Source organism: Athene cunicularia, assembly GCF_003259725.1.
Source record: "Athene cunicularia isolate RWA chromosome 2 unlocalized genomic scaffold, athCun1 chr2_part1, whole genome shotgun sequence".
NCBI lineage: Eukaryota > Metazoa > Chordata > Aves > Strigiformes > Strigidae > Athene > Athene cunicularia.
This window is the reverse complement of record NW_020799095.1, coordinates 87,742,374-87,765,633: the sequence shown is the minus strand read 5'-3', so window position 1 is coordinate 87,765,633 and position 23,260 is coordinate 87,742,374. Positions and strand designations below refer to the sequence as shown.

The window sequence follows — 23,260 nt, the reverse complement described above, 5'->3', positions numbered from 1 at the left end:
GTAAGCAGAACTACACGCCCGTGCCCACGGGGGGCCGTGGGGAGCTCCTCGGCGGTCGTAGGGAGCGCGGGTCTCCGGGGGCGCCGCCTCCTCCCCCCTCCCCATGCCATTTGCAGCGGGGACCGTGAGCACCGGCGCTGCTACGGGTGCCGGCGGTGGTGTTGGGCTCCCAAGGCTGAAGAGAATCTTAGTGAGAGCTGTGAAGTTCTCCGCGTTGCGTTGTGTTCCCTGCGCCTCCCTGGAAAAGGGCTGAGGCGGCTTTGACATCGTTCTGCACGTGGCCTAAACATTAGTTAATTCCCAGCCTTGCTAGAGTGCCTTAGGGAATATTTATGCTCCACAGCAGCGGTCAGCCTGCGGAGTGAAAGGAGCTGTACGGCAGCAGTGTTAAAACGTAGACAGAATGTGGCAGCATCTAAAACGTGGTGTTTTGGGTTTTTTTTAATGGAGTGCTCAAAACTTAGCCCACTCGCTTGCCGAGAGCCCTGGCAAATCCGGCGGTGGAAGGTTGGGAATTACGTTTTTTAAGCAGGAACATACAATTTTTACTACTTATTCCGTGCTAAGAGTGAAATCATAAGGCTTCTTTTAGGCATAAGAAAAAGCCTAACCTAGGCCTCAGTTGGCACACCTTTGAGGATGGGCTTATTGTTTAGCTTGTGTTAGAAAACTGACTCAGGCCAAGCTAAACAAAGGTATGCTTATACTGGGGGGGTGGGGTGTGTTTATGGCCAGTGACCTCCCTGTAGTATGCAGCTTCATCTGTTGCCTGAGGCCATGCATTTGGGAAAAATCCTGAATGTGTAAGCGATTTAAATCGCTCTTTTACTGCATCCATACTTTAATCAGGTTTTGTTTTGATTTGTTGTGTGTTTCTTTTGTTTAAGCAAATTAACGAACATCTATAATAAAGGAAGCTGTGATCAGTTTTATGCAAACTGTTAAAACTTTCTTTTTCTAGATTTTAACTGCTAGAAAGAAACTGTGATGGAGACTGCTGTACCAGTCACTCTCCTTGTATCGTTTTCCATACTCCTGTGTGAAAGTTATCACGGAGTGGAGACAGCTACTGTTGTGCATACATCAGAGAGAACTTTTCCAGAAAAGGCGGCTGGTGTTAATATTGACTTGGCAGTATTAATACAGAGGTATCACCTTCAAGAACTTTTTCATCGGTATGGAGAAAACAACTCTCTGTCGATTGAAGGGTTTAGAAAACTACTCCAGAACATAGGTATAGATAAAATTAAAAGGATTAAAATAGATCATGACCATGACCATGATCATGACCATGATCATCACCTTCATCATAATCACATTTCACTGAGTAAAAACTCAGAGAAGACTATTTGTCCAAACCATGAATCTGATGCTAACAAAGACCACAGGAACAGTCACTCAAAGGAGTCTCATAAAGTAGAGAATGTGGAACATCATCAGAACTTTGTACGCAGCAAGAATACCATTAATGAAATAACAGCCTCTATCATCACTGCTCCCACAGATGGCCACTCTGAATTACAGAATGTGCAACCTGGGGAAGTCAAGCTGGTTGCTCGTTTAGGTCTGACCAGCTCTAATGCTGTTAATGCCACAGGTGGCAGCAACGCAAGCTGGCTTGCTAACAGCAAAGCAAATGAATCTCATGCTTCACCAAAGGAATCGGAAAGAGGAAGTTACCTGTATTATAAACTGAAAAACCAAAATACCCAAGAGGTGAGACTGATTCTGTTGTATTCTTGGGAATCCATATCCACCAAAAATGTTGTTATGACTTATTTGTTAGGTGTTCATCATTTAACTGGGTGCAAGCTTTGTGGTGTAACAATACTCATAGCAAAACACGAACAACTTTCCTTGAAACTTAACATTTTGGAGGAATGTCGTGTTATGTTCACAAGCTTGGGAAAACATGTATGCAATCTAGTTAGTCTTAATTTTTCCTAAAAAGAAAGATGTACTTATATTAAGTATAAGCATATGTTTAATTCTGCATATTTATTATTTATATAGTATTTTAAAATATTGCTAAAAATGAAAAACACTTAGCATTAGTCAGGGCGGAAGTACTACTGTTGTTTAAATGCAGCAAAATGGTAGGTTGTACAGTGGGGAGCTCTTCCCTGGAGGAAGTGTATGCAGAACACCCCTGTGCAAGACTTTCCACAGTAATCGCTTCTATTAAAAAGTATTTAACCTTGTTACTACTTCCTTATATGGCATCTAAAACTGAATGAAAAGTGCTTGGCTGTTTCTATTTGCACAGCAAAGCATGTGACCCCTTTGTACTGAGAATTTTTGATAATTATGCATCACCTAGCCAGATTCCCAGACTAGCTTTCTGGACCAGAAGGGAGGTGGAGGTACAGTTCTTACTAAATTGGTTTTTACCCATTTTTAATTACTGTTGATAGAACTTTTCATGTGGTGCAACTGCATTTCTATTGAAGTGGGATGTGCAGTCCTCTCCAGATATATCACCTATTTCGGTTCTGGTTAATCTTTAACACATGTGTGTCTGTCCACAGTGCTCCAGTGCATCAAAACTGATGCAGTCCCATGGAATAGGCACTCAGGTGTTGTTGACTGCTACAGAATTCAGTTATCTCTGTCCAGCTCTTATTAATCAGATCGATGGTAAATACTGCATAGTCCATGCAACTAGTGAAAAAGCTGAAACTCCTCCAAAAAGTTACTCTCTGCAAATAGGTAGGTTTTTGGGTTTGTTTTTTAACATGGAATAAAAGTTTATTGGAAACCCGTGTATGTTGGTAATAAACTTGAGAAATGTATTTCAAAGCTGGAAGAAACTTGTAGTTTTCTTTTGGTACTTGACCATGTCTAGAGAGAAGTCTTTATTGCATACCATTTGTTAATATCTGATTAATCAAATGATCAGGAGTGTTTGATCACAAGAATGTTAAGTAACAGTTGTATTGAGATTTTGTTTGCTTATTGTTACTTTTCTCTTTTTTTACCAGCTTGGATCGGTGGCTTTATATCCATCTCTGTCATCAGTTTTCTTTCCTTATTGGGTGTTATATTGGTACCGCTTATGAATCGTGTATTTTTCAAATTTCTTCTAAGTTTTCTTGTGGCATTGGCTGTGGGGACTCTGAGTGGAGATGCTTTCTTACATCTCCTTCCACATGTAAGTATTAATTACTGTTTCATTCATTATCTCAAAGCAGAGAATTTGACATCTGTCTGTCCTTCTTAGTGATAATTTTAATCCCTACTAGTACTTGTTTGGTGAGTCATTTCTCAGCCTTGTAAAGTAGATTATTTGATGGAATGGTTTCCCATTTGGAACTGTTAGTGTCATTCATTTCACAGTCCTTAGAGTGAACTTCATGCTATTATCTCTCAATTTATTCCCTGTTCTTAGTCATATATACTGTCAAATCACCCAGGGTTTCTTGCATGCAAGAATTTTGTATAAATGTTTTTAGTCACTTACTGCAATGCTGTCTCTTTATTTTCTTTTTCCAGTGTAATGAACTTTATAGATAGTGGAAATCACTCACTGTACACTTTAAAAGTGGAGTAGATAATCCGCTATTTTCTGTTATCAGCCATTTATGTTGATTGCTTATCTGTTGTAATTTTCATCAGAATCAAACATTTCAGAGGTACTGGGAAAACATTACTTGATAGACTTTGGAGTTACATATTGTGGTTATGTAATATGGACAATGAAATTGGAATACGATTGCTACATTTCTACCTTTCTTGAAACTCTTAAACAGACATTCCTCCATCCTGCTTCCCCCTGCTCACCAAAGATAATTTGTTCCATCTTTCAGATAAGATGAGTAAAAACGACTGCAGATGCTGTGGTGGTTTCTGATTCCTGCCTGTAATTCATTAGGTGGTGGTTCTTCCTTTCAGTTAATTTTGTTTGCTATGTGAGGTTGTGTATATGTAAACATGTGAGTGAGGTGTCCTAGAAGTTTTTTGATTTGAGAATGTATCAGTAGCCAGTGAGGAGGGGAAGAATTTTGGATGGAAATTACTGCTAAATTCCTTGCATAAAAAGGCATTTGATGTCTATGAGCCATCTTAGATGGGAAAGTAATTGGTGTGCTGCCTGTGACTACCACTTAAAATGAAGTTTCCTTGACAGTGTCAGGAATTTCTGTGGGAGTGGTTGCATATCTTGTATTGAGCAGTATATATGTAGCTTCAGTGAGAGGGTAAATACAAAGGCCTACTCTCAATCCTTGTGATGTTTCTTACTATCAAAAGATTTCTTTGTAATTGTTGAAATTTGTATCCAGATCTTTTACCCCGTGAAAATTGTCAAGTCTGGACTCCAGATTTGAGGAAAAGAATGTGAAGAATACTTTCTATGTTTCTTATAAGTTCTTTTGAGTATAATGACTTTCCCCATTTGGTTCTCCCCTTAGTCTCATGGAAACCATCACCATCACCACGAAAAACCTCTGCTTGAACAAAACAAAGGCTCTACGTTCAAACATGTTGTTTTTCAAAGTACAGAGGAGAGTGCTTACCTGGATTCTACATGGAAGGGACTTACAGCACTTGGAGGCTTATATTTCATGTTTCTAGTGGAGCATTTGATCACTTTAATAAAGCAGTTTAAAGACAAAAAGAAAAAGGTAGAGAGACTATTATTTTGAAGCTATATTCATTGCATGACCATTTTGTGAATGCACTTAAGCTTTTGAGTATCATATCTGTCTGAATTTAATAGTGATTGGCTTGATTAATGTTATAATTTCATTTATAGAAGTGATGCATTATACTTTTAAACTACATAACACTTTTGTGTGGTCCTGTTATGGAAGAGCTCTGAACTGTTTCCTTAACCAGAGACATAGTACAGGCTTGACACTATAGTGAATTGTTTAATAAGCAGCAATCCAATTGCACACTTTGTTTTAGCAGAGTGATTTAAGAAGTTACTGTACACTGTTGACTTCCTTCTGACATCTCAAGGCGATTTGTATAACTATCTGAACTGTTCTTATTGTTTTACTTCTCATACTGGATGAAATAAGATGGCCTCATACAGTTATTGTACTCCTGTTGAGGGGGGCACTTACACAAAATGGTAAGGGTGTCAGTAATTACGTTCTTAAATAACTAAGCATCCAGCTACACTGTAGGAAGCGGCTGCATCAGATAGCATTCTGTTTGGAACTGCAGTCTCTCAAGCCCCTTGTTTCTTCCCCTTCTCTCCCCTCAAAAAGAGCAATACAGCTTTCAGATTCCTGTTTTTTATGTGGAAGGTAAATAATAACTGAATTTTGGCAGGTCACAGATGTTGGTAATTCACCAATTATTGGTGGCTGAGTTCTTTAAAGACTAGTGTAGCCAGGAGTAAACAGTGATGTAAAAGTTGACTCAGTAAAAATATGGTGAAAGCTGGTGATATCCTAAGCTTTACTTGAAGAATGTTAGTAAACTACCAATTATTTCGCCTAGAAATCAGTTGCTTTGAAGCTACCCCAATGCCTGATAATCTGTTTAGTTTTATTGTTAAATTGGTCATTAAGGCAGCAGTCTCAGAGCAGATGCCATGTAAGCTCTTTAACTTGCATCATGGGAGGTTGTGTTAGTGTGGCTTATACTGAAGCTAAACTAACTGCAAGCAACAGGATCGCTTTCTTCATTTCTAGTTAACTTATTTGCCAGGAGAGGACATGAAGAGCTCCAAGCAAAGCAGGTATTTTCTATGTCCTCTCGGCCACTGGGAATAGATTTCCCGTTTGTCTGGTTATGCTGTTCTAGATACCAAGTCACTGATCATAAATTGTTGTGATAACAGACATGAGTGACCAATGATTACAGATTTTGGTTTTGCTTCAGTACACTAGAAAACATATACTGACATTACAATGGAAAGGAATTAGTGGAATAACTTTTATTCAGTATTTGCTATGTTTTGCTTCTCAGATAAACCCCTCTGCTTTTCCTCATGCAAAAATGACGGATATTTATGCATGTGGGGTGTTGTTGGGTTTTTTCTTCCTATGGAGCCTGAGGAACCTTTACTGTTTTACTGTACTTAGCTGAGTTTCTAATGTTCCTCTTCTTCACTCTTTATATGGCTTCCATGTTGTACTCTTTCTGTGGAGGCTGCGTAAATATTGTGAATATAATGTTGTTCATGTATATCCTGAAAAATAAGTAAAATATTCATAACTACAGTATTTTCTTTTGGAATAAGAAAAAAATTGAAGATGATGGAGAAAGTAAGAAGTTTTCAGCAAATGAAGAAAAGTTAGATACAGATGATCGTAAGTCTCAGTGATATTGCACAGTTGTTATTTTGCAGCAGTACTGTTTAAAAAACACCTGATGGCAGCTCATAGATCTGTGTTACTGTAGGTTGGATTTCTGCTTACTTGAATTCTTTTCAAAACAAAACCTGTCTGCACAGATACGTAGAGGACTAGCTCTGCTGGTCTATGCTTTCCTTTAAAAAGGATTGATGGGTTGAAAGTAGTGAATTCACAGTTTTGAGATATTAAGCTGTTAATTCTGGATTTAACAGCAGAAGTTGAAGTCATTTGGTGAAGCTCTTCTGGCTATGCCTGTTGTAAGTACAGCTGTACCTACTGGCTTCTACACTTCTCTTTAAACTATTAGATCTGATTAGATTAGATCTGAAGTGTGTGATCCATTATTTAGATTTCTGTATATCTTAAGTCTGGATTTTGTTAGTTTGAGTATTTATAAGGTCGATAATCTAAAATCATAGAATTTACTTGAGGTATTTGGACTGCAAATGATACTGTGTCCCCCAGATCATGCTGTAAGCCAAAACACACCTCATTAAATATTGCTAGTCCTTGTAGCTAAAAAAGTCATTCAGTTTCTCAGAATAATTCAGAATAATTTTATAACTAATGAAAGAGTTGTTGGTAATGCAGGAAAAAAGTGTAATTTTTGGAAAAATTTAGCAAGTTTTAGGAGTTAGTGTCACACTAAGGTTAGTTATTTTAACTAATGTTTATATGGGGATACTTCATGGTCTGCGTTGATGACTTTATTTTTGATTGTTTATTTTTCAGGTGTTCACACTTAAGGTCCTGTATTTATATGAAATACAGGAGTTTCCAAAATTCTGTAGCATAATCCTCTTCTACATTCTTATTCTTCATCCCTAAGAGGAATAAATGGCATATGCTATCCAGACACTTCATCTTTCTGAAACAATTGAACTAACAGCCTTCATGCTGTGAAACTGGGACACAGAGCCTTGTGCTGTTGTGTCTAAATTGCACCAGGTCTTAGTCGAAAAGCTTTTTTTACCTTTTAGGAGGCATTTGTGGCCATAACATAGGGACTGCTTCAGTAGGAGGGGATAGAAACTAAAAGTATGTCTTATTTTGAACTATTGGGAATAATTTTGGAGATCTGATTAAAAAAGAATGATTTGTGGAAACCCTTGGGGAAAAAGCTTCTGGTACAAAAAAACAGGGTATCAGTCTCAACCTTGACTTACTAGTTTCCTTCTTATTGCATCACTTATTCAACTTGTTTATTGTATCTTTGCTTCCTAGGTGATTTAAAAAATGTATAATATTATAACCTGGGTTTTTATAACAGGGCCTGAGGGCTATCTGGGGACAGACTCTCAAGATCCATCGCCCTTCATTTCTCAGCAGCCAATTGTACAAGAAGAAGAAGAAGTAATGATAGCTCATTCTCGTCAAGAGGAGGCTGACAATGAATATGTGTCCAGAGGCTGTAGAAACAAGTGTCATTCTCACTTACATGATACACTAGGACAGACAGATCATCTCAGTCATCATCACCATGACTACCATCATATTCTGCATCACCATCATCATCAGAACCATCATCCCCACAGTCACAGTCAGCGCTACTCACGTGAAGAACTGAAGGATGCAGGGATAGCAACTCTGGCATGGATGGTGATTATGGGAGATGGGTTACACAATTTTAGTGATGGCCTAGCAATTGGTAAGTGCTGGCTTGGACACTGCACCTTTGTTGTATGTGAGGACAGAGAATTCTTCTTGTTGTCATTTTTCTCTTTATTAGGAACAATTAATAAGTGGAGGATTTCTGAAGCCTAAACTCCTATCTGGTAGCAGCTTCAAATGAGTAAGAAAAATCAGTTTAACAACCTGGATATTAGTGACAAATGAAAAAGCTATGTCCTCACAGCTATGTTTCTTTAGGAAATCTGTAAACTTTGCTTTATTTCCTACTTTCAGCAAAGTTAAAGCTAACATTTTTCAAGACTAAAGCTAGGCTTATAAAACAATATTTAGGATTTAGAGCTGACTTTGTATGTCAAAGACTGCAAGTGCTCAGCAGTTTTTAAAACCTTTAAGTCCAAGCTTGTCTTTTTGATCACATATAAATTAACTGGTTTTCACTTCAGTCAGGCCACTAGTATCATTGGCTTCTTTAATTCTTTTTGCCTTCCATCTTTACTTCTTAGACAGCAATGTCAGGTTCTGTACTTTGCACATCTGGCTTTGCCTGTACTGGTTACACATCATGTATAAGTTTCCCCAGAGTGCTGGTTAGTAAGGAGATGGGGTCGTGGTTTCAGTCTGCTTTAGTCTGAAGATTGCCCCAATGAACTGGGCAATGTATATATGTGTGATTTTTGTGCTGTGGGAGGTAGGCATGCATTCATTTTACTGTAAAATGAATTTGGTCCAAGGCATTATGTTCTCTAAGGTGCTTTTACAATTCCTGCACAGCAGTCTTACCGTATCCAGATTCTCAGGTTTTACTGTCTGCTAAAGAGCAGCACTGCAGTTCTTCCTAGTGCTTGTACTAACCTTCCAGAGAAGGTCTGTGCTGCTTTTGAGATCATAGGAATGTGAGAGTAGGGGAATAATTAATAGGACATCAGTTAGCTATTACCTGTCAGAAATAGAATTCATGGAGAAGATACCAGTAAAGCCACTGTATGCTGCCTCTGTGTGCAGGTTTTTGGATTGAGTGTATCTATCAATTATGGGAGTGTAGCATACATAGATTCCTTCAGATGCTCAGTGTGCTGTACTCAGTCTCAAAACAGGCTCAGTCTCTCTTCTTGAAAAAGTACTTTAAAAATATTTTCTTAAACACTAGTCATACTCTACTCAAAAGCTTATTCTTAAAGTTAAGTGTAATAGTTCACTTTTTAAATTTAAATATAAACAGTTACTTTACATGTAAACAGAACATTTATCTTGTTTATGTCCCTATTTTTCCCTTACATGTTGTAGTTCAGTCTTTTTTGACAATGCTTCAGTGAAAATTCTTCTTTATCACAAAAATAATAGACTGAATATTGTATTTTGGTCTTCTGGTTGAGAGAGATCAGGTTTGGGAACTTCATTTTTTTTTTTTTTTCTAGGAGAGCTAGACCACAGGTATTTTAAATTTAAAAGGTTAAAGTAAGCTAGAGAAAGTGAGGTAAAACCAGTAATCTTCAGTTCTTATGCTAGTCTTTTGGAATCTTGACTTCAGTATTTAAGACTTATCTTTACAGGTATTGGATTAATTTTCAGCTTGTATAGCATACTGGGGTCAGTTCAGCAGTATCAGTCTTTCTGTAAATTTTACTGTAGAAACAAGTTCATTCTTGTTTGAGGAGAACACCCAGTAATTATTTTCTCACAGCAGTATTTGCAGTTGTTCAGATTCAGTCAATTCAAAGTATAATGTGAAAAGAGACTTTCTGATTTAATCTAATTTTTGATGAAAGTTGAAGCATGGAATATAACTTTCTGAGCAGATCAGTAGTGAAAATGTGGCTGAAAGAGGAGGATTTGCATACAAATGACACACAGAATCAGTTACCTCTTAGCATTAGAGAGACTTGGGAAAAAGCTATGACTTCATAGTTATGAAAGGAAAAGTGTGAGGAAGGCTAATAAAGGCTTATTGAACAAGTGAGAGAAATAGCTTTTAGAAGTCCTGCTGTGTAGCAATGGAAATATGAGACTTTCCTTCAGTTCTGGATGTGCTTAAAGGATTATGGAAAAACATCATTTTGATGATGTGAAAATGCCAGTACTACTTGTATAGTATTTTACCTGTATTGAAATGAAGATATGAATGCTTCTGTGAGGGTGACCTTAGCCAGAGTAACCCTTCACTTAAGCTTATTTATTTCATGGCATTTGTTATTCATAACTTCCATCAGTTACTTTTTTCCTCAAATGTGATGTACTAATTATGTAGGAATAAGATTTAAAAGTGCTTATTTTTCTGTTAAAGTATGGAACAGTTGCATCTGAATTTGTACAGAATGATCTTCTGTGGTTTGAACTTTTCTGTGTAGCTTCAACTAAATAACTAAAATGCCAAATACTATTTTTACATTAAGCTTGCATATATATTTTTTCTTTCTTTTTTTGAGAAGTGATATCTTAAAAGTATATTTTATTTTAAGATACCATGACACTATTAAATCAACCTCTTGAGAGGGGGTAATACCAGATATATTAATGTAGTCTTCAATTAGTTAATGTTTCAAGACATCTTTTTAACAGTGAAAAATAGATATTTCTGTGATTTAAGCTTGTACTTCGGTTGCTATGTATCTGTACAGTGTACAGCCATATCTGCCACCTAAGTACTTTGCAAAGCAGTTAGGTTTTGTTTGACTTGCCTTTGTGGTCCCAAAATTAAATTTACTGAATTCTTATATTTTTAGGTTTTCTCTAATAAGTGGTAAGACTGAGAATACATTGTATAGAGATAGTAATATAGAGGAACCTGTAGAGTATTTAGGATGCAGGCATGGGAGGAGCTAATTACCTTTTGCCTTTCTCTATTTTATTTTTCTAGTTTTCTCAAACTGAAGCCTGATTAAATGCTGATGAATTGTCCTGTCTTAGTAGCAGATGACTGTAGCTGTCCTGTCTGCCTCAAAATCTGACTCTAAAACTATAAAGCAATGTTTGGAGGTGGCAAAAACAGACTGATACCTAGAAAAGTTTGGTAGTGTTCACTAATAACCTTTTGCTAGTGAAGCAGCACTAATTTCTGTCACTTACCTGTTAATTACTGTGTAGACTACTATGACCAAGTGTTTTAGCATGCAGTGGAAAATACTCCTGTTGTGAGGGCTCAAGTCAACGTTTTCATCTTGCATGCTGTGCATCTCTGAATTTGACTTCACAAGTAGTCTAGAAATGGGTGACCTCTAGAGGTCATCTCGTTGAAGGCTTTGCTTGAAATAGCTCTTGGGAACACTAGGTTAGGTCAGTCATGGTTTTGCACACCAAGTCTTGAAAACCTTCACAGGTGGGGAGATTCTGCCACATCCGTGGCTGACCTCTACTAGGTTGCACTACCGTTTCTTAATAAGGGAAGTTTTATCTGTGTCCAGCCCAAAGCTTCCAAAGTTTGATTTGCAGCTTCTCCCCTTGTTGTGTCATCTGTCTTGACCTCTGATCATCTTGTCAGCCTCTGTTAAAGAGTATTCATGTACATCTTGAACTGGGACACTCCAAAGTGGACAGAGAATCCAGGAACAGCCTCACCAGTACATAGCAGAGGAGCATACTTGGTATACTGGCCTTGCTTCTTCTAAAACTATGCAGTTCGTGGTTCACTGTACGTGCAGTGAGAGCATGCTGTTGGCTTGTATTCTACTTGTCCATCATAATCCTCACATCCTTTTTAGGAAGGCTATTTCAGCCAGCCAGTTCCTACCTTGTACTAATGCATGAGGTTTTTATCTTCCATGTTCAGAAATTCCCACTTTTCCTCTTTGAATGTAGTAAGATTTCCGTTGGCCTGGTCTTCAAGTTTACCATGGTCTGTCTTGTATAACACTCTAGTGCTTGATGTGTTAACTTAGACCTTATTTACTCCCCTCTGCCCCTCAACTTTTGTCATCTGCATATTTGCTGATGGTGCAGTTGACTTCATCCAGATCATTAGTGAAGATATGGAAGAAAATGGGTCACAGTATTTGTCCTGGTGAACTCTTACTTGTCCCTAGCCAGGCATCAAGCCCTGTTAGTCCAGCAGTCCAGCCAGTGTGCAGTCATCTGACTGTCAAGCCCATATTTCCTCTGCTCACAGATGAGACTGCTGTAGGAGATAGTGTCAGAAATCCTACTAAAGTCAAGTTCTGTTATATTCACTGCTGTTGCCATCTCTATAGTCAGTAATTTCCTCAAGCTGAGTCAAGCATTTGGAGAGGGAATTGAAGAGGATATTTAACATGATCTTTCCAGGAACTGTGGTGAGGCTGACTATGCCCTGAATCCTGTTCTTTGCTTTAAAGATGGGAATGATGTTATCATTTTCCTGGAGTTCCACTGGGGCCTTCTATAGATATGGTTTTCCATAGATGATAGACTGCAGCCTTGCAGTCTCATCAGTCAGTTCTGTCAGTGTCCTTGGGTGAGTCCCATCCCAAGATGCATCTGAGCATTTCCAGCTTTTCCTAAGCATCTCCAAAACTATTTCTTTTCTGCTGTTCACTGTCCCTTTCTTTCTGGAATGGTGCTGGGATCAGGCTTTGTCTGTGAAGATTGAGGTGAAGGTGGTGCTGCTTCTTCAGCCTTTTTTTTAATGTCTACAGCTTGGTTCCTTTCCCCATACATCAACAGACCGAAAATTTTCCTGAATGTTTTTCAACTAACATTCCTGTAAAACTGTTTCTTGTTATCCTTGGTGTCTTATTAGTCTTGGCTCCAGCTCAGGTTTGGTCTTCCTCATTTTTATTTCATTGCTTTTTATCTTCCCTGTTGCCAGTCTTTGTTTCTATTTCCTGTGTGCCTCCTTTTTGAGTCTTAATTCATTAAGACACACTCTGCTTAGCTGGCATGTTTTCTGTTGGAAGTCCTAATGTTCTTGCACAAACAGGGTAGTTCATTTGTGCACTCTGTTAAACATACTTTACAAATCAGCCACCTCTTGGGCATTTTGTTCCTTTTGATTCTCACGGTATTTTCTTCTGCAATTCTTAAGTTAGTCTGCTTCATTAAAATCTAGTCTTAATTTTGCTGCTTCCTTTCCCAGCCTGCTTCTGTATCCTCAGTTACCTCACGCTCACTGGAGTTCAAGACGCCGTTTCTTTCTGTACTTGCCATCAGTTCTTCCTTCTTTTTGAGCAGCAGATCAAGTAGAATTCTAATCCTAGCTGGCTCTTCTATCATTTGTATTGGGAAACCATTGCCCACACAAACATCCTGGATTGTGTGCCCAGTACTGTTACCTTCACAGCTGAAAACACTCATGTGAATAGTGATGTCTTGTGTGGTTGTTCACAGGTAGCCTTATCGACAATCTTTTCTTGGTTGGGTGATTTGTAACTCTTCTGGTGTTACTCTGATCATGACCAGGAGACTCAGTAGGCACAAGGAACTGCTTTCATATGTAGTTTTATACTGGAGCTCTTTGCAGTCAAGGAACTCCTTTATGTAGATAGCCCAAAACATAATGTGACTTGTATTCTGTCTTTTTTAGGCAGTCTGTACCTATCTGTGATCTATCTTTTCTGATGTCTCCACAGCATCATCAGGGCAGGCTCTGGACAAGCTATGGACTGCCCTGGGCAGTAGTTCTGGTCAGCAGATCTGCCTCTGCCCTCTATCCTCCATGGGAGGGAATCTCCTATCACTAAAAACCTTTCCTTTCTTTTTGTGTTGCTGGCCCTAATATGATGTGCTGAAGGAACATTCTGGGCTAGGCAGAACTCATTTATCCTCTCACTGTTGTTGGGGTCATGACCATGTTTTTTAGATTAGAAACTGCAAGTGGGGTTGGAGTATTCTTCCTGTTGTCCGGCTTCACTATTTCAAATCTCACCCGTCTGGGAATTCTTGTATCCTGTTCTAGTGTTACTTTTGGTGCTGCCTTCCTCTTTAGTCTGAAGGGGCTTGGGCTTTTGCCTCTGTAGAACCTCTTAAGACCCTTTCAATCCCTTGTTCATTATCCCTCATCTGGAGATGCCTGCTCACTACTTTTTGCATCTCCTTCACTGGGTGCCACAGCACGCATCCCAGAGGTAAAGCTGCTGCTGTTGTCACCACAGGGAGAAGTATCAGTCATTCCTTGCAGCTGAAGACCTGGATAGCTGTCCCTCAGAAGTTACATCTGGGTAGAGGCTGCTGGAGTACTGGGAGTGGCAACCCCAGCAGAGAGGGGATTGTCTCCTGTGGTCTCATAGCCGTTGTAGCTCTTCCTCTGTGAGCAGTACTCCTGGGTCCCTTCGCATGCCAACTACTGCAATGTGGCCTCGTGCCTCTGGGCGCCTTATTAGCAGCACCTTGTTTGCTGGCACGCTCCTGGTAGCAGCTGAAGAGGAAGCTGGACGTGGCTCTGCTGCACCCCTTGGTGAGACTCCCCAGGCAGGCGGGGACCTCCCGTGCTGTGTGAGAGCTGTGGTTCAGCTCTTCAGCCCTGCTGCACGCTGCTTCCTCCTGAGCTGCTGTCAAGTAAGAAAAATAGCAAGCAACAGGAGTGGAGAAAACAAGAAAAATTAGGACTGTTGAACTAGTTTAAGGTGTTTTAGTGACTTTTTTTCTCCCCCACTTAAAGTACAATAGTTTACTTCATGAATTCTAGGCTGCTTGTACACATCTTTCCCTGCTGATTTCATGTGACTATATAGCCTCTTTAATGTTGAACTGGTTTCTCTTTTTCCAGTGCTTGGCTCTGACAGTTGAGCTGCCTTCTTCCCTTGTATCTTTAAAAAAGTGTCTGTTCTAACAGTATTTCAATTTATTGCATTTTTTTGTTGTTGAAAGGTATTTGGCTTAGTTCGGAAATAAGATAGTGAAGTTTGGTTTTATGTTGCTTCTGATTTAGAAATTTCTGAATCCTAAACAACAGCTGTTCAGTTAAAGTTTAAATGCTTCCACAAGCATAAGAAAAATTTGAGTGAAACTAATGTGTCTTAATCTGATACAAGCATATGCAACAGTGCTTCTGTACTTGATGTCTGAATATGTACTAATGTTTTTTTTCCTGTATTTTCATAGGAGCAGCCTTTACTGAAGGGCTGTCTAGTGGTTTAAGCACTTCTGTGGCTGTATTTTGTCATGAATTACCTCATGAGCTAGGTAAGACTCCAGTACTTACATATGCTGCAGGTGTAGGTACTTAGAGGTGCACTTTGGAGAATAAGTGTGTTTTTATTCTGTGGCACAGTAAAATTTGGTCAGAAAACTTAATCTGTGTCAGATTATCTACTTAATATTTTTAAATTTTTAAAGACATTTCTTAGTTCAATTAATCTTCCTTTTAAAAATCTAAATATTTCAGCTACTTTATGTAAAACTCAATGGTTCTTGCAGTTACTTATAACTTGTTCTGTATAGTACAGTTGTTTTTATTCTCCTTAGCAACATAAATTATGAATTGCAGGAGAATGCATGTTAGAATCTGTTTTTCCTCACATCTCTCTTTAATTTTATTCATGTGTTTGTGCTGTTAAAAGGAAGGTCACAATTCATCGAACTCCTGCATAGAGTTTGCTGCTTTTTCATTAAGTCTTGCAAAGAACTGCTGTAGCTCTAAATTTAAATTTGGAACTATTTAGAAATCTTTCCTAGAAATAGTTTGTCTTTCAAGCTCAAGTGATTTAAATTCATGACCATAACTTCTCATGGGAATGAACATGTCTTATGTTGTGAGTTTAGTGTTTGGCCCTTTTTTGCAGGGCAGCTCGTGAGAACAGGATGTAGCTGCTTACTTTAATTTGGAATGAAGCTGATCTTTTCAATTGTCAAATCATCTTGAATGTGTAACTGGTATTTCTTTCTTAGCTGTCATGGCCACAGTCATACTTGGTATATGGCATGAAGAAATAATTTTTTCAGTTTGCTTGTATTTTTTTAAGGTTTTGCATTCCCTAGAAAGTAGAAGGTTTGACTTCATTTAATGGAACTTGTAAACCTCTTTGTGTATGCACTGAACTATTTATTAAACAGTCTGATATATTTGTCTGTCTGAACAATAATGTCAAACCAGAAATACATTACCCTGGAGAAAACATACCTGGTTTCATGACATAGGAGGAATTGAGTCTTGTTCATCTTAATATAAATCCTATAGGAATTGTGGAACTTGAATTACTTACATGTACTAAATGTCCTTAGTACAAATATACAAAATTAATGTTATGATTCTCAATTTTACATTCAAATGTTTTGTTGGTTTTGGAAGCAAGTAAAATCTTTCAAAATTTAAATCATACTTTTTAAATCAGCACGAAACTTGACAGAGATACCCTCATTAGGAGAGGACATGAAGTGGCATAGGAATATTGAAACAAATGGGATTAGCTAGGGATAAAACTGGATCATTCTTTTGTTAATGCTAAACAATGTTTATAACATACCAGTTCATCTTCATTGCAGTATCATGTGGGAAAACCTGTTGTAACAAATTACTCAGCTTTGAAGATTGCTTTCATTTACTTTTAACTGGAGATAACTTACATTTTTATATAGAATATATTTTATTTCCAAATAATAAGCTTATATTATTTTACTCTATTTTAGATCTAATTTGTATAAACAAAAAAAAAATCTATCCTGAATTATGGAAAACCTGTTCCTGGCTGGTAGTCTGCCATTACTTCAAGTAAAAATAAGACGTTAAGGATCATTTACAGAAATTAATAAAGACATTATTCCTAAATTTATGAAACAGACTTAAAGTACAAGGAGCATTTACAGGATAATAAATGGAATCATCGCCACTGCTTTATGCAATCAAGTGGGAATATTTTATTTTAGAAACTTCTTTAGAATGCACATGCAGATCAGGAACTACAGTATTTTACAGTGTTGGTTTAAATGCAAACTGCACTAAAAGATGGTTCTTCGAACTTACAATTTTAAGGTATAAACTTACGATGTTTGCTGTTGTTCTTCATGTGCGCTTTTTAATTTTCTGTCTCCCAATGATTTCTGATTGTATGAAGGAAAAAATAAGGCAGACAGCAGCATAAAAATAGTATGCTAATCTTGTAAGGAAGAAAACTTGTGAATACTGCAGTAGTTACCTGAAGATGAAAACTCTTGTTTTTTCCGTGTTGTAGGAGATTTTGCCGTACTTCTAAAAGCTGGTATGACTGTCAAGCAAGCTGTGCTTTATAATGCTCTCTCAGCTATGCTGGCCTATCTTGGAATGGCGACTGGGATTCTTATAGGTCATTATGCGGACAACGTTTCAATGTGGATATTTGCACTTACTGCTGGCTTGTTCATGTATGTGGCTCTTGTGGATATGGTAAGTGGGTATACCTACTTGAATTTAAGAATTAATGCTAATTATACTTTTGATCTCAAATTCTTCCATCTCTTCTCCCTCAGTTAGATTTTGCTGTGCTTTAATGTGCTGATGAGTATGCAGTGTAACTGCTCAGTTAAATGTTCAGGAAGATTGCTTTTATTTAGATTACTGTAGGAACAGAGATTTTTCTCCCTTAGTTGTTAAACAGAGGCAGTTAACAGCAGAAGTAAAGTAAAAAATTTGCTTCTGACAGTATGGCAGATATCCAGTAAGACTGCAAGTTGCACACTATTGGCACCAAAAAAATGTGCTTCAGCTTTTGCATTAAATCATTACTGCTGCTTGGGATGAAGACAGAAAACCTGTACTCTACCTTGGAAGTATGTTTGTACAGAAGTACGAAGTATTTGGTGGATGTTTGTGAAAACTTAACTATCTTAATAAAATTCTTGGTGTAGCTTGTTTTAAGTTGGTAAATAATCATATCCTGAGTAAATGGCTGGCTTAAGACATCAGCATAATTATTATTAAAACAGTGATTAGAACACTACACATTGTCTCTATGAAAATAGACTGATAATGTTCATGTTGAGTGACACCTAATTCAGTATTAATGCAGTCAACAGGAAAGACCAGAGGAGTAAGACTTTGCTACCTTATGCCTCATGTTTGAAGAATGGGGTTTGAAGTAGCTGTTTATTTTGAAGCCATTTAACACTTTATTGTTTGTTTAGGTGCCTGAAATGCTCCACAATGATGCCAGTGATCATGGATGTAGCCGCTGGGGATACTTCCTGTTACAGAATGCTGGGATTCTATTGGGTTTTGGGATAATGCTGCTTATCTCTGTATTTGAACATAAGATTGTGTTCAGCATAAACCTGTAATCCTGGTTGCCAGGAAGAGCGCTTGGTGTTAAATTATAAGTGGTAGGTTTTTTCTATTAAATTCCTTAATGGAGAGGTACGTTTGATATAGACTAGATATTTTATTGGTGTGCTTTGTGTCCGTCCCTCCCTTCTCTCCCTTGATAGAAATGAACACTGTAAGTTGGGCTTTTTTGCTTAGGATTTAGCATTGCATATGGTACTGTGGAAAGTTGTACTTAGTGAAACATGGTGAAAGTGCCAAATCTATTAAAGGATGTTGTCTGGGGGCGTTGAGGGTTGGTTTTTTAGTAAATTTATTTACTGTATGTAATTATATGTAACTGTTTTTTACTTTGGTTTTGCTGGTTTAAAGAAACAAAATGACAGTGGTTTTTATTATAGCACAATCAAAATCAGTGGATATAAAGCAGAATGAGCAGTGTAAAACCAGAAAAAGATGTGTAATAGGTAGCATGTGTCTGTATTGGTAGAAACTCATCTTCTGCATCCATAGAGCGACAGATCAGTCCACTCCATCCTTTTTGCAGTGAGTCTTCTTTCAATAGCCTGTGGATTTTTTGTCTTACTCCAGTTGGTTTCTACTCCAAACAAATTCTTGTGAAATCTTGTTTTAAATGCTTGCACCAAGTGTTTTACTTGTTTCTTCCCTTCTGATGTGAGTTGCTCTTCAGAGATTTCTCAAATGAGTAACAGAAGTATAGCTATTAGATTGTAAAAGCATAGCTCTGGCTCTAATATATGTGAATTCCATCAAAAAGACTTTTATTGTAGTGCTATATCCCACTTACACTGCCTGAAATGGAAAAGGTGTATTAAAGTCTGCTTGCTATGAAGGGGAGGAGTGCTACAGGCTGAGACAGTAGTTTACTACAAAAGCTTCCTTAAGTGTAAAGTGTTGATTTACTCTGGGAAATGAGCTGAGTGGGAGAGCTGACTACTTCTCTTTCAGTGTGATTGCACACAAACCTGTGCTTGCAAAACAGTTACATTCTTTGCAACAACTAAAGCTGAGAATTCCAAAATAGCAAGATTTCTTTGACAGCATATATGGGGAAGAAGGATGTTAAGGATAATTGTAAATGTACACGTAAGTATGTAGCTTGAGCTTACAGTTTTAATATTTTAACCACCCTGAAACTAACAGAAGGAAGGAGGGATGAAAAAGATAATGGCAGAATAAATCAACTCTGCATTTGCAAGGAAGGTGAACATTAGGCACTTCTGTATAAATAAGTATCAGAATTATGCTATATTAACTAGCTAGCTTTAAAAATTCCAGAAATATAACAATTAGAACTTATTAATGATTCAGATTTACCACTATTTCAAATCATCAGCTGAATAAAATCTTGAAGAGGAAAAGAAGTGTTTGATAATACTATGTATGATAGTATCTATGTTTGATAATACTAGGTTAAAAGTCTGGCATATTTGTCATACGATGAAAGCCAAAACTACTGTCAGCTCAGAAACAGATGTTTGGAATGAATTGAGAGGTTTTGGAGTTTTGTTTTACTAGTTAAGAAATGGGGATTGCAGGACTTTCTGCAGCCAGTGGAATATTAGCTTTGCCTCTTCAGTCTTCCCTCAGGTTAACAAGCTTCAGATTTAATCTTCTGTGCACAAGTGATGAAATCCTGTTCCTTGCCTCCTCTGAAGTCAGGGGCTAGAGAAAGGCATACGTCCTTCAGCTCTGCTGATGCATCCTGAGCACTACACTGTGGTGGGGTGTTAGCAGCTCCCCCAGATCTGCACATGTTCATACATGTATCTCTTTGCTTGGTGAACAGTTCTTCAGAGAAGAACAGTCTTCTGTCTGGAAGCACTTGCTTTCTTCCCCCTGCAACTTAACTTTCCATCACTAGAAGCTATTCTGGGTGCTGGGCTTTCATCTCTAACAAGAACACTGACAAAACATAGGTGCATTCCCTCCCTTAAGCACTTTACATTTTGTGTGTCTTTCATTTTACATTACTGCATTTTGGTTAAGCCGCTGAACTTTTTGTTAGAAGCATACCTCTGAACAGAAGAGTCATGCCATGGTACTGCAGCAGTCTGGTACATTTTTTTTTTTATACCATCTCCTTGATCATCCATCCTGTGCTCTTTTTACTGTTTTATTGTAGCAAACATATTCACGTGTTCCCAAGGTTGTATTAGTAATATCTGTAAGTACAATGAAAAATGGATACATATCTACCACTTGATTCTGTATCTTCCATGCTTTTCAAGTGTTTGCTTATTTGAACTCTCTGAAGAGAAAGTAACATATTCCTTCAGTGTAAACTCTTACAGTACTTCTGTCCTTACCTGTGCTATGTTCATTGCTTGACTTTGTTGTAGCTAAACTCTGCCGAAAACCTGCCTGCTGATCTTCATCTTTCCTTTGCTACCTCTAGTGATTGAATACTTTGGCTTATGGAAGGCTGTTTTGTTTCTGACATGTGCATATCACTGCTTTCTTTAGCAAAACAAATAAGTTGAAAACAGCCGTGCTGACACATACATATGCACTAAACCTGTCAAAACAGAATTTTCCATGCCTTGACTACTGCATTTTCCTATACTGACTTAGCAGTCCCACCTCATTCCAGATCTCTCAATGTGCCTGCTTTTCCTCTGGACATCTCTTCCTGATGTCTGTATTGCAGTTGAACCACCCTTTAGAGTGATCTGATTTGACTCTGACCTGTTTAAATGAGTCTCACCTTTGCTAGGGGTGATGGTGCTGGTCACTACTGGAGCTGCTGTGCCTCAGTTCATGCTCCTGTACTACTGCTCCTCACAAGCAAGATTCATTCCTGGGCAAAAAATTCAGTGAGACTTCTCCCTTCCTTCCCTCCAGGCTTCGCATCACAGCTCTGTTCTGCTGAAATGCAGTGTCTGAGGTGCAACCTCACTGCATCCTGGTGGCTTTTGTAGGGCTTGGGCGCGGTGTTTACCAGTGGTCTCATAAACCACCATGAACTTGGTGTGCTTCAGCCCACGTGTCTTTTGCCTTCTGTCTTACACACTAAGCCGTTACAGAAACAGGACTTGCTCCATCTCCTTGGTCATGGGGGATTTCAGACTTGGATGAGCTTAGTTGACTTTGAATTTTTTACTAGTGGCTTCTGTTAGCCTACAACCGTAATAGCTACTTGTTCAGCTGGGCTTGTCCATGTGCTGGAGATGACATAGGAAGTAACCATGTAGCCTAATGTTGCCTAAGATTTTAAGATCTATAACTAAATTGTGGGGATCTACAGGTGTCAGTGTTTCCAGTGGGTTCTTGGCTGGCTTTTGATGCAATCAACTGATATTAAAGTATCTGCGTATCAAAACACATTGCTAATGTAACAACATGAAAAATAAATTGCCTTTAGAACATGGGCAGAAATGCCTCAGCTAGGCACAAGCATGTTCTGCCCATTCATTGCTCTTTAATCTTTGTGAAATGTCCATGATGTACAGCTCTCCAAACTAGTAATTCAGAAGACTGTAGACTGAAACCTGCTGTAGGTTTGTACCAGCAAGATGACAAAAGCTTGTGTGGTTTTGTTTTGGTGGGTTTTTTTTCCCTTGTTCAGCCTTTATAAAGTAGAATCTGCATCTGTTGCAGTGTACTTGCATTGAAAATCCTCATGGTTTGACAAACCGATGGGGCAGAGCCTATAAGCAGCATTTTATTTTTATGCGTGTATTTTTCTGCAGCAATGTGTAACATGCCTGGCTATTCCAGCTGATAAATGGAAGTGTCTGTCTTGTGTATTTTATAAGCTGGTTAGTGTCTGCACTAAATACAGGTAAACAGAATAGGCAATCAATGCTGGAATCAGTTTGATTTTTTTGCTAACATGTTCTTCTAAGGGTTTTGGCCTGTAACTGTACAGTAAAGGTGTGTGTAGTTACTGTGTGCAGTGAGAGTCAAAACAAAGGTGTGGAAGGTCTCAACCTGCCCAGCCGGTGGGGTTCAGGTGCTGGTACAGTTTCTCTGCTCCTTTGTGGCCAGGGCACACGGAGGGCTGCCAAATGTGGTGTGGAAGCACAGCTCAATTATGTAAAATACAGTCAAGGCTAAAATGGGATTCACAGTGGCTCTACTGCTGCCTCAACTGAGAGACCAGCATCATTGAAATGTCTGTGGGAAAAACTGGGTTGTTTTGTTTGCCACATGCAAGAAACAAGATTTTTTTTCATGCAATGTTTTTTTTTTTTATTTAAAATACTTTTTTGGTGCATATATGATTACTGTAGCTATTACTGTATTGCTTTGTGCTAGAGAAAATAAACCACTGAACCAAATGCTGGTTTTTGAGTGTTTTCCTTGCTTATGTAGTTAGGGCCAGTTACATCTTCTATTTACTTTTTCAGGGAAAAATAATAATTGAATATGTAAGGAAATATAATTTTTACAAGTTAAAAAGGACTGCCTTCTACTGGAGGTGGGGTGGGGGGTTGATTTTGCTGTAGAACTGCTCTGGCCTTCTGTGTGCCTCTTCTCTCCCTCCCTCCTGGTCCCCGTGCTACCTACAATAAAGACAAGTTCAGAGCGGAGACACTGCTTTACTCTGCACAGGGTGCTAGGTCCAAAGCATCTGGAAATCAAGCACATCACACAAAATAAACTCAAAGTATAACACTCCCAACTACATGATTACATATTTACTACCATTATTGGTTGCTTATCACCCCTATCCCTCACTGATTAGTAACTTACTTGTTGCAGTTTGAAGTTAGCCTTGGTTTTTAATTTTCTGTATGAGCTCAGAGGCTGAGGGTTTGTCTTTGGGCAGGGGTCTTTGAAGCTGTGGATTTGATTTTTTTTATGATTATAATGAGGCTAGTTCTTCCAAAGGGCACTAATCTCTAATTAACTAATTTATATTAAGCAGTTTTAACGAGCTTCCGGGCTTAAAGAACTGTAGCTCCTGATTAGAAGTTCCCTATTAATTGCTGACAGTGTGATGGACAGACTGACCCAGCTGCTGTGTCCAGTCTGCTCTTGCATTTGACGAGAAACATTTGTGTGGACAGCAATACGCACTCGATGTCGTCGTGCGGCCTACGCTTCGTCCCCGGTAAACAATACTTTCTTGCCGGGGGTAGCAAGCGCACCCAATTCCAGCATCCCTGAGCGCGGGTAGCACCGGGCGGCGGCGGGGGCAGGGCCGGCGGCG

General features: G+C 38.5%; 1 protein-coding gene across 1 annotated transcript; it reads left to right on the top strand.

Annotated features, from left to right (window-relative positions):
- The first annotated feature begins 963 nt into the window (after positions 1–963).
- Positions 964–18,321, top strand: SLC39A6 (solute carrier family 39 member 6). Its single transcript, XM_026842342.1, has 9 exons — positions 964–1,716; positions 2,529–2,709; positions 2,982–3,151; positions 4,410–4,622; positions 6,197–6,266; positions 7,582–7,959; positions 14,952–15,032; positions 17,018–17,208; positions 17,946–18,321. Exons 1-9 carry the CDS (start codon positions 988–990, stop codon positions 18,096–18,098), a joined length of 2,166 nt encoding a protein of 721 aa, XP_026698143.1. The 5' UTR covers positions 964–987; the 3' UTR covers positions 18,099–18,321.
- Positions 18,322–23,260: the final 4,939 nt, after the last annotated feature.